We start from the raw sequence: 12,638 nt of genomic DNA on the forward strand, positions 1-12,638 counted from the left end.
TCACTATTGTATGATGTATGAATTGTTTGTTTTGTTACTAAATTTTCAACGTATTTCTTATATATTTAATAAAAAATTTAATATAATAAATATTGAATTTTCGATAACCTTCCCTCAATTTTCTAGTCTCTGGATTCGCCCATGTGTTGGTTTCAAGGCAAGCACACATATATCACAAGTATATTTCCACCATCGAATTAAATGATAAAAAGTCTCTTTTCATACAAGAATTTTCTTAATGTTACATATTTAGTTATCACTTTTTAATTCCCCATCTTTATTTGATTCAAAATTAATCAACATTTTACTAACAAAGTTTTAAAAAAAATAAAAAGAAATTCTTCAAGTACCTTTAAGTACAAGTGAAAGAACCATTCACTCGTCGATCTAAGTGATCTGATGATATCGAATGAAAATAACATATAAAAATAAAGTGCAGAGATTGCGTCTCAATTCCAAAGGACCATCTTTTGACCAATGACCACAAAGCCAAGTTACTAGTAATCTTTTTTTTTGGCTAATATTAAACCAGTATATACTACTGACGTGTGGAATTAACATTTCCATTAAAGTTATAGACTTATAGTAATGAAAAGAATGTGACAAATAAAATAAGTTTTGGGCTTTATTAAGAGTTTCTAAGAAGAAAATAGGACAGTATTAATCCAGAGAAAATGACTTCTCAACAGCTCAAGATTGCAACAAATATATAGCACAATATCTTATGACTAAGTCATAAAATTAAACGTGAATTAAGAACAAAATCATGATGAGCCGGTTATTCCATTCCATAAATAAATCACACCCTTCTCCATTACTCTATAAACAGAATAAAAAATTTGTAATTAATGGTATCAAATGAACGGATTAAATTAAATTTAAATTAAAAAAATGAGTTGAATTAATAAATATTAGAATCATTAATTTATTCAAACGTTACTTGAGTTGAGATGAGTTGAGTACTCAAATAGGATAAACAATAAGTCATAGATCAACTTGTCTAACTTTTTATTAAGTAACATTTTTTTCTTACATATATTTTGACGAAGTTTTTCATAGATTAATTTGGACTACATAGTTAGCCCAAACTTGAACTGAAGTCTGAATTAGACGAATCAAAATATGCTTGAGGTAATAAAATTAGGGGTTATTAACCTAATCCAAACTTTACAAGTCATGTTTCATATAAGCTATTTTGACACCCTTATACTTTGCTATATACTCTATTTGTTCCCTTTCAAAACTATAATATATACCCCTTAACAAGAAAATACATGTCATAACCAAACAACAACAAAAATGAAGCCTCTTTCCTCTCTCTTCCTTCCTCTTTCCCTATTTCTCTCCTTATTTTTCCATGGCTCAAAAGGCCAAAATTTAATCCAAAACACTTGTAAATCATGTTCAAAAGATGATCCAAATATTAAGTATGAGTTTTGCACTTCATCTCTGCAAGCTGCTCCTGCGAGTCAATGTGCTACTCTCCGTGGCCTTGGAATGATTTCGATTAGATTAATTCGATATAATATTACTGACACGAGGTGTCACGTTAAGATATTATTGAAGGAAAAAATATTGGATCCTTATGTTAAGAGTTGTTTGAGTGATTGTTTGGAGCTTTATTCAGACGCGATTCCATCTATCAAGCTTGCTATGAAGAGTTATAATTCGAAGAAATATTATGATGCGAATATACAAATAAGTTCAGTTATGGATGCCGCTACGACATGTGAAGATGGATTTAAGGACAAAGATGGTGTTGTGTCACCATTAACAAAGTTAAATGAAAATACTTTTCAATTATCTGCAATGGCACTTTCTCTTATGAATCTTATTAAGAATAATAATAGTACTAATGGGTAAATTTGAATGTATGATGTTAATTGTTATTACTTCATTTTAATTTGTAGTGTTTTTTTTTTTTTTTAATCTTTGCTTGAACTTCTGTACTAATTGAATATATATGGATTTTTACCTTAGTTTAATTTGGAAAATGCAATCAGCTAACCCTTGGTAAAATTTATTTATTTATTTTCCTTTGTTTTAAAGTATTGCTCCTCTCACCCACCCAAGAATTAGATATTACACGTTACACTATGATATAAAATGCAATTGATCTCCCAACTATACCTGAGATAAGTTCATGTTAGAATTAATTTCGGAATTAGTTATTTCTTTTATCTTTCGTACCAAACGAGCATTTAGATGTTCCTATTTGTCAATGGTATTATGTTTGCTACTGAAAGCATTTCTTCGGACATGTTTCAATTTTGGTGATATGAATTTCAATCAATAGTAGAGTGCCAAATTTAAAAGTAGATATAATTTATTTTTAAAAAAGTATAGACAGTGATTGACTGATCACTAATTTCTGGGCATCATACGGTTGTATTTCAATTTGTTTGTCATGTTTTGAAATGACACAGAATTTAAGAAACTTATAAATAATACTTTTGAATCTTATAGTAAATTTTTTTAAAGATATCTCAAATATATAGAAATGTCCTTTAATTTTGTAGTCTTAAATATGTCAAAATTGAAATTAAAGGATTGTTAAAAAGGAAAAAAAATATCCTCTTTTAAATAACTAAAAAAACAAATTGAAACGGAGAAAAACAGACTCATGAGGCTTAATTTAGGCCGCTCGAAAATAATCGCTCGTTATACCTATCACACATTTGCCAAAAATCGGCACATTCTAAAAATGCTTAATTATAGCTTTGGTACGTAGCTACTTAATAGAAATATTTGTAACCCTCGATAATAGCTCTTAGAAAAAAACGTTAAATGTAAAGACAATTAGGTAGATGTTTTCACTTCTAATTATTTAATAATATATACCAGCTAGTCAAATTGAAATAATAATTATAGGTGGACAAAGTTTGTAGAAAATCTTTTCACAACACACCAAGCCTGACCCATATTCCGTCTTAATTAATTAAAAGGAGTATATATTAGCTTCACAACTTCAAAAAGAATGGGCACAAAATTAAATATTACATGCAACTATTAGCAAGTCATGATGATGATATGTATGTAGTAAATAGTAATTTTCCTAACAAATTAAAGGCTCACCATATCTTCTTGACATTTAATTTGTTTATTTGCTTATGTCTACTTCCTTAGAGTTTCTCAACTAACTTTTCTTCCAATAAAATCAATCATTGGGAAAGAATCGAACTTTTACACATACATATAAGATTTTGAACGTAAGGTATCAAGACAAGCATACAGTATATATTCGAATGCACGTGGAAGGAATAAATCATATTCCGTCGATTTCAGTTTATATGAGTTAGTTTGACTTGATATTGAGTTTATGAAAAAAAAATAGACTTTTGAAACTTATGGTCTAAAATAAGTTATATATATTTACCTGACTATAAATCATTTCAGTAAGAATAAAATTATATAACATTTTAAAGTTAATTGATAGTACTAAATATAGAAACATGTCATTCTTTTTTAAACTAACTAAAAAGAAAAGTAAGTTACATAAATTGAGACAAATAAACTAGTAAAAAATCAAATAAATATATAACAAAGTTTTTACACCATTTAATACTGAAAATGCTAAAATATCTGTTTCCAAACAATATTTTCCTTAAATCTTACATTTTCAATTACCATTTTATAATTCTCTGATCTTTATTTTACCCAAAATGGACATCTCCTTGATTTTTTTTACTAACAAATTAAAGTTAAAAAAAGAAAAGAAAAAGAAATCCTTCAAGACAAGCGGATCTGACTGCAAATTCACTGGTCGATGCAAAATTAAAGCATTAACCAATTTTAGATGATAATAAATGAACAGATCAGTAACTCGTTCAAATTTGAACAAATTAAGTTAATCATATTTTCATAAGCTAACAATATCACCCTTATACTTTCCCATACTCTATTTCTTCCCCTTCAAAACTATATAACAACAAATTAAAGGTCATGTCAATTGTCATACCAAAAACATGAAGCATCTTTCCTCTTTCTTCCTATTTCTCTCTTTATTTAACCTAACATTCTATGGCTCAACAGCCCAAAATTTAATCCAAACAACTTGCAAATCATGTTCCAAAAATGAATCAAGTATTACGTATGGCTTTTGCACTTCATCTCTACAAGCTGCTCCGGCGAGTCAATGTGCTACTCTCCGTGGCCTTGGAATGATTTCGATTAGATTAATTCGATACAATGTTACTGATACGAGGTGTCACGTTAAGATGTTATTGAAGGATAAGAATTTGGATTTTTATAATAGGAGTCGCTTGAAAGTTTGTTTAGATCTTTATTCTGACGCGATTCCAACTATCAAGCTTGCTATGAAGAGTTATAATACGAAGAAATATTATGATGCGAATATACAAATAAGTGCAATTATAGCTACCGCTACGACATGTGAAGATGGATTTAAGGAGAAAGAAGGTGCTGTGTCACCGTTAACTAAGAGAAATGATAATACTTTTCAATTATCTGCAATTGCACTTTCTGTTATGAATCTTGTTATGAATAATAATGGATGAATTTGTCATATTGATCAAGGAAAAAAAAATATCATTATTAGAATTTCTTCGTGTATTTATTTATGTTTATTTAAATAGATCAAAGGAAATTTTGGTATAAATTAATTAAGGCGTTGATGTTAGTATGATCTTGGAATTACAACACTTTATATATCTTGATTGAGTTGGATCTGATGGGAACTGAAACCTTTGTTAGTTATCAATTATAGTAGGATGTGGTGCAGTGAATGAGGTTGTTTATTCTTTAATCAGAGGTCTGAATTCGACCTTGATGCCGTGAATGAGGTTGTTTATTCCTTAATCAGAGGTCTGGGTTCGAGTTGATAAGAAACAAAAACAAAATCTTTATTAGTTAGATAAAGTAGTGGAGACTTTCTACATCTACTTCCTACTTCCTAGCTTATTGACCTTTTCTTCCGCAACAGTAAATTTGCCCATTATTTTCGGATTCATTTTCAAATTTTCGTTATACCAAACTATACTTACTATTTGTATCAAGGATTTAATTAATAAGAAAAGCCTCAAATATGTCATCAAACTTTTAGAAAATACTTATTTATGTCATCGATTAAAAATTTGGTGCATCTATGTCATTATTGTTAAAGAAAAGGCTCATCCATGCCATTTTTTTAAACTCCAATTTTGCAAATTAAATCAGTTTTTACACCCCAAACAAGTTTTAACACTTATCAGTGACATAATACATAAACGTGCCATTTAACTTGGCTTCATTTTACATTTATGTCCTCCAACTTTGAATGTGCTGAAAATTTGAACCCTTTTGGAGCAAAAGCACCATGCTCTGCTTCTCTCTCGCTTGCCCAAGTGAAGAAAAACTAGCAGTTTTTTCAACCTCGCATTTGATCAGACTTTTTGAACGTTTCATAATTAATCAACTAGCGATAGGAGGAGGATTACAAACGAGATATAATATTACACGGCTTATTTTGAGCTTGAAAGAAAAATTATTACGCCACTTTACTTAAGTAATATTTTAAGATTCCTTCTTATCGTTTTACTCTGCCTATTCTAATTCACTATTTTATTGATCAAAATCCAAATTATAAATAGAAAGTATACCAAACATTTGAAAAAAAAAAAACTGAATTATCGTAAGGATTGATGCCCTAGTCTAAATTTATTAGTCTTATAAAAAAAAGTTCTTCCCGAGTAGGGAGAACGAACCATGTTGGGTGGTTGAAAAACAAAAAAGTAATGCTGCTATCAAAAGTGAATTTCTGAATGTCATGGTCCCTCTGAAGTTAAAATTTTATTTAAATATGCAATTTAATTTTAAAAATTATTTTATATTTATTTTTATAAACATCAAAATCTCACAATTTTGAAAACTATAAAAGTTTTCCAATTCTTATCAAATGAGCAAATCATAGCAGATATTTCATAAATAAAAGATTAGAATATCCTAAGGTGCTACTTAAAATTTGCAATCTCCGTATTTCCTTTATATTTAAATTCTTGTGATTACATGTTACTCTATAAACTTTCAAATACACAATTTTATAAAGATTTATTAATTCAAGAAAATCAATATAATGTTAATTAACTATTCTTTAATATAATTCACAATACGAACAACCTTTTCACGTTGATAATTTTTTGTGCAAAATTTAAAATTATATACGAATCTTTATTTAGTGTTATTCCTATTTCAATGTTCTTATTCTTTAGTGCTTTTGCTTTTATTTGAAATGACAATCTCCCACCCCCACCCAATCATCTTATATTCATAAGAATTAAGACAGAAAGAAAAATAAATAAGATGTCAAGGCATAAACCATAGAAAAAACGTCAAGTTCATTGGTTGTAATACTTTTGGTTAATTAATAGGATAAAAATATTCAATTTTGTCACGAGGATAAATGGCTTGATAATTTATCAAATATCACATGAATCATGATCTCTACTTTAAATAGAAAATGAGCAACAGGTCCCCTTGATTAGTCAGAATATGGATTTATGAAGGTAAAGATATAATTTTTAAAGATTTTCTACATATTAAATAACAGAAAAAACAGTAACATAAAAATTGAAACAGATAATCTAATATACTATGGATAAGTATATACAAAAATATAGTACTTTTTAATGACGGAAGAAAAACTGGTATTGATAAGAGTCAAAAGAGGCCTAAATTTATTTATGGCACAACCTAATTGTCAGCTGGCCTGTTCCCTTTAATTAGTCTCTCCTCAATACTTTTTCTTCTCAGCTTGTTTTTTCCTTTTATCGATTCGTGTGGGAATATGTTTACGTCAAAATTAATTATATTCAAGTTTGTTGCAACCCATTCAACAATCATATGTAAGGATGTGATGAGATGGATGACTAAAATTTAATTCATCCCTCCTCATCGTGCATGCTTTTTTATTGTGTATTTCAACCCCATCTCGCATAACATGTGTGCCTTCAATAAACTTGTGTAGACCTTAGCTTAGCTCTCAACGACTTTTATCCAAGATCCTTCGGGGTGATCCAGTGGTTTGGGCTTGAGACTTCCATGTTGGAGGTCTCAAGTTCGAAATTCCTTGCCAACGAAAGCAAGAGGTTTGCCTTCTGCGTCGAGCTCGTCGCACCGGGCTTGCCTAGTGTGGGTTACCTCTCTTATGTGGTTTGCGAGCTATTACATAGGAGCGAGGGTTTTACCCTGTGCACACCCAAAGGATAGCCTTTGCGGATTTCCCTTGTCATAAAAAAAAAACGGCTTTTATCTGAGTCTACAGACTTTAAAATACAATCTACGAATATAATGGTATCACAATTCATTGTCCTATTTCCATCGCCATTGAAAAGCCAGCATAAAACTACTCCAAACTAGCTCAAAGAGACTATTTATCCTTCTTGTGAGATTTCGAAGTTGGAAATGCTGGGATTTGTACCACCTTTAAACCCTAAGGAGCCGTTTGGTTATGGTATAAGAGGGCATGTTCGCACGACTCTATCCTGACAGCTTCAAACTAACAATGGTGTCAGTTTAAACATTAAAAAAAAACACAGAATTCAAGTATAGAGAAAACTCCTTTCTTTATTTTTTCAAGGGAGAATTTATACTATTTACTTATTTTATTTGTAAATAACATATATTAATTTGTATCAAATTCAATATTCAATAGATTTTCATGTAATGTAATCTCTACATAACTAAACCCTGCATAACTAATACCTACATAACTAATACTTGCATAACTCTAACCAGTAACCAAACGGCCCTAAATAATTATAGTGAAGCAAGAGCAGTGATTAATCATTCTACGACAGTAGATAATCCATTTTATTTAGCACCTTTGGGAGATGATCTTTGAAAGAAAACACAATCATCTCTAACCATATAGAGATAGTGACAGAGGTCTAATCCACTCCAATTCTTCAAGTATTATTGCAAGGGATGACTTACACTCATAATAAGCTGGAGAAATTTCAGAGTTACCAACATTGAGCATCATCTTTACCTGGATAGATTCTTTGAATCAGTGCAATGGAAGCAAGCTTGAAATTTTGTGGCATGTAAAAAATAAAATATTTTAAAGAGGAAAGACAGCAACGAGATGAACACTTAAGTTCATGTTTTCAAGAAAAGCAACAAAGGATGATATGTTCTTTAACTGAAAAGCTTCCGCAACTTGTCTTTATAAGAGTCTGATTATTGCCTCTCCAAAACCCATAGAGGATCACAGAATTCTACAACCTTGAACTAGTCAAATGACAAGGGGCAAGTGTACCTTCGATTTTGATGAACAAATTCAAACTAACAATGGTGTACCGAGTTTAACTCGACATTGGATGATTATAAACATACTCAATAGCCTGTTCGCACGACTCTATCCTGACAGCTTCCTTGTCTGGAATCTCCAGTTTGAACTCTTCCTCCAGAGCCATTACAATCTCTACCGTATCTAAGCTGTCTAAGCCCAAATCCTTCTCAAAGTGGACTTCAGGGGTCACCTGTATGAAAGATTACCGTTAACCATAAAGCACATAATGAATGGCTATCCACTTACTTTTTCAAGCTTAAATTGTTTTACCTCAGGCTTATGTACTGTCCAAACAAAGGAAAGATGGAAAAACATAATTGCATTTGACATAGCATCAAATCAATTGAGTCAAACAAACGCCACCAACATAATATATCAACAATGTTATCTCTTCTGATAACTGTTTCTGTGACAACACCAACTAGCGATAGAGAAAGAGATGCAGTTTTGTTTTTGGGAGGGATGGGGGTGGATTTCACTATAATCAAATTCTCAAACTACATTCTGATTGACTCAGTTGTCTTCTGGCACATCACTTTCTCTTTTTTAACAAGAAGAAGAAATTACATCATCCTACTCTCTTTATCTACTCCAAAAGCTTGCAGGTAAACTAACTATTTTGTGTAAGCCTGAAAGGATGGTACAAGAAGAACTGCAAACACCTAAGTGAAACACCTATTGGAACATACTTAAGAAGTCCAAGGCAATTCATACTGTAGTAAACATGTCAAATTTGTGTCGTAGAAGCAAGTTCTTTCCAGAAAGGATGCATTCCCTTAGTAAATTGCTATTTGTTCTCTCTTTTCTACAGGCTATACTCCATCAATCTTAAGCAATTATTTCATGAATACTCGTTAAAGTTCCCAGACCTATGAAATCCAAAATATATACAAAAAATGTCATATTAATATTTAGGATCTAGCACCTCTAGGGTAAGACACTATGCCCAATACTAGCTGGATTCTTATGCAGACCAAGTAACTTATAACAGTGATTAGGATATTAATGTGTCAAAGTTGATGTTCTTTTGGTACAAGGAAAAAAAACCTTATCTATTCTTTTTAGCTTAGAATATGAAGAAAATATATGGTAATAGTTTGGTTTTTCTACTTTTGTCTTACAAAAAGAAGACCCTTCTACCGAGAGAGAGAGAGAGAGAGAGAGAAGTCATTTGTATTGAAGCTGCACATTTGCCGCACTTCTCCACTCTCACCCCTACATTACCAATCTGCCAAACCCATCCCTTGCACTCCCCTGACTCCCTCTCATTTCTTTTATCTCACCAAAGATCAGTCACGCGATGATGATGAAAGAGGTTTATAGCTTCTCACCACATAGATCACATTAGCAAACTCTTTATCCTAGTCATGTAGCTCTAAAGATACTAAATCTTGAATTCTTTTAAGGGGACTTCGAAACGGTTATGGAGATCAGAGATGCAAAAGCAAAAAGTCATCAAAAGGTAAGTCGTATTCTGTTAAGTTCAAGAACCATACAACGGCATCTGCATAGCCTCCCTTTAGAACAGCTGAACAAGATATATGCATTATCACTGACAAACACTCAACAGGACTACAAAAATAGCTGGCAAACCCAGGGTGCAATTCTACAGAACCAACTTGACATTGTTCATCATGTGAGGGCGAAATGATGGCCAGCAACAGCATTTTCCAGTAAGTAGCAAGCTCAACAAACCCGCAAAGAAAGCAGTAGAATAAATTTTGATATCATGCCATTGAGGCATAAGTGCCTGCTAAACATTCCTGGACCTTATTTGGAGTCCTTGACAGACACTTACCACCCAATACATCTTGCAATAGAACTCTAAAAGCATCTTATTCATTTTTCAGATTAATATTTCCTAATGGAAACAAACTTCAAGGAACAAAATTATAGTCCATTGTGACCCAAAATATTTCCTGTTCTCTACAACTTGTTCCCAAATTTAATCTTAAACGTACTAAACAAAAACTTCTGTGTGGAAGCTTTCCTGGTTGGTGATACTATGAAATTTATGTGCATCCTCTATTCTAAATTCTACCCTTTTTAAGTTATAAACCTAAATTCCCCTTGTTTTCGTTCATTAAACCAATTAATTGACGTATCTTAAAAATGAATGGGCACCGAAAGGTCTCATAACCTAACACTTCAAAGCAAGGACCATTTATAGGTAGATGAGTTCTCTTCTACAGAATCAAATTACACTAAGTTCGATTGGAATTCATGAAAAGTAAATAATCATTAAGTTTAAGTTCAGAACAGAGCATTCAGTAAGTGAGAAATTTCTCGGTTACTTGTTTTCCAGTCTTAAAGTCGCCTAGAGCTACGACTAACATTTGACATCCATCCTTACAAGAAACTGGAAAAATAAGATAAAGGATCAACTTCTAGTTCCATTCTCAATCTGCTCAGACAAAGATCACACAATTAAGCTTTTTGAGTGACAATGTTACACTATAATTGCAATGGACACCAATATTTTCTGACAAATATTCTCCTTTTACTCATGTGCTGTGTTAGAATACAATAGCTATATAATTTGATAAATATGACAGTGTTGAATCATATAGGTAACCCGATTACCTTTGTATTGATGTTGTTGTTATAATCATAAGCCAATACCTATATAATCTTCCTTTTTTGGCGTTAAATAGATAACCATACCATTTGATAACACGAAATATATATCACTTGTTTCATGTCCAGGAAATAGATACCCATATCATTTTGAAAAACATATACCTATTCTCACGGATTCTCGAAGCTCAAAAAGAAGCCTATAACTAAACGAAACCCTAAATACCAATAAATTTACCAGTGAATATCATATATGTCCAACCAGGGCTGAGAACCTATCGGCCAAGTAACTAGACCAATAAACAGCTATCTACGATGCAAATAGACCATTGATTGAACTTGCAGACGGATTTTTTCAGATCTAATTCGATTCGTCAAATGTGTATATAAAATAAATCAAAATAAAAGAGAGAAAAAAAGACCTTGGAAGGGTCGACTTTAGGGAAACACTTGACGACATCAAGGACTCTCTTGATGACTTCATCTTTGGTGATATGGTCATCGTGCGACGACATCAATCTGAGAGCGGTTAGCCTCGATCCATTTGCCGATAAAGCATGGGTTACCGGAATCCGGATGTGTCGGAGTATAGCAGATCTCAACGCCGACGCCATTGTTGTTCTCGTATTCTTTGTTGTCCCTCTTCTGTTTAGCTTTGTTGCGACTGGAAAAAAAGTGTTGAATTAGACTGAGGTTTTGGGATTAATTTGGTATTTTACATCGTGATCCCTTGGACCGGAACAGTGAGCCCCGGTTCACAAGTACTTACTGAAAAAAATAAAATAGAAGGGATTTGGTTTTGCCTATGTTTGACTTGGTAAAAAAAAAAAAAAAACTTTATTTTAGTGATTTAAACTAAGCTCTACATATTTGTGTAGTTGATCAAGAAAGAATTTTAAAGTTAAAATATTATTAATTATAGAAAAATAATTTCTTTTAAAATAAATTAATAAGAAATATGTCAGAATAGAAGAATTAATATTTTACCAATTTACATTTTAAGAGGATTAGAGATTTCAACTTCTCTCTTTGTGATTTTTTTTTTGTTTCAATCTTCAAAATTATATTTTTATATATAAATGATATTTTTATTTTTCTGAAAGGTAATAATATGCTTGTAATTTATCGAAAAATGAAATTCATTTTACAATTTTGAATAATTGTACTTTTTGGATTGTTCCTTTATTGTTGATGATATGTGTTATTTTATTAACACTTCTATTATTTTTCTTTCGATCTAATTGAATATTTATCATAGAAAAGTTGCACAAAAGCTGTTTATTTCTCCAATTTACATTTTAAGAGGATTAGAGTTTTCAACTTCTCTCTTTGTGATTTTTTTTGTTTCAATCTTCAAAATTATATTTTTATATATAAATGATATTTTTGTTTTTCTGAAAGGTAATAATATGCTTGTAATTTATCGAAAAATGAAATTCATTTTATGGTTTTGAATAATTGTACTTTTTGGATTTGTTCCTATTGTTGATAATATGTGTTATTTTTTTAACACTTCTAATATTTTTCTTTCGATCTAGTTGAATATTTATCATAGAAAAGTTGCACAAAAGCTATTTATTTCTAAAGAGTTAGAAAAACTGGAGACAATCTTTTAAAAAATACACTCGTATTTTGAAAAAAATAAAAAAATAAATCTGATTTTTTATATTATATGTTTTCTACATTATGTTTCACATGCTCACTTAAATAGTTTTGAAATGCAATCTCTTTTATAAAAAATATTCCATTGTAAAGGGTAAGAAAGGGGAGAGGA

General features: G+C 31.0%; 4 protein-coding genes across 6 annotated transcripts in view; 3 read left to right on the forward strand and 1 right to left on the reverse strand.

Annotated features, from left to right (window-relative positions):
* Positions 1-12,638, forward strand: part of LOC125820978 (phragmoplastin DRP1E-like) — an 80,331-nt gene that overhangs the window by 6,549 nt on the left and 61,144 nt on the right. The gene's annotated exons all lie outside the window — the stretch shown is intronic.
* On the forward strand, positions 1,270-1,870 carry LOC125821025 (putative invertase inhibitor). The gene has a single exon (XM_049500455.1). The coding sequence runs from the start codon at positions 1,300-1,302 to the stop codon at positions 1,861-1,863; it is 564 nt and encodes a 187-aa protein (XP_049356412.1). The 5' UTR covers positions 1,270-1,299; the 3' UTR covers positions 1,864-1,870.
* LOC125821034 (putative invertase inhibitor) lies at positions 3,942-4,535 on the forward strand. Its single transcript, XM_049500467.1, has one exon. The coding sequence runs from the start codon at positions 3,966-3,968 to the stop codon at positions 4,515-4,517; it is 552 nt and encodes a 183-aa protein (XP_049356424.1). The 5' UTR covers positions 3,942-3,965; the 3' UTR covers positions 4,518-4,535.
* LOC125821042 (acyl carrier protein 1, mitochondrial) lies at positions 8,043-11,620 on the reverse strand. The gene is made up of 2 exons (XM_049500471.1): positions 11,287-11,620; positions 8,043-8,477 (listed from the first exon to the last, which is right to left on the reverse strand). Exons 1-2 carry the CDS (start codon positions 11,476-11,478, stop codon positions 8,301-8,303), a joined length of 369 nt encoding a protein of 122 aa, XP_049356428.1. The 5' UTR covers positions 11,479-11,620; the 3' UTR covers positions 8,043-8,300.

This window comes from Solanum verrucosum, unplaced genomic scaffold (assembly GCF_900185275.1).
Source record: "Solanum verrucosum unplaced genomic scaffold, falcon-dt-bn FXZP01000020.1, whole genome shotgun sequence".
Classification (NCBI taxonomy): Eukaryota; Viridiplantae; Streptophyta; class Magnoliopsida; order Solanales; family Solanaceae; genus Solanum; species Solanum verrucosum.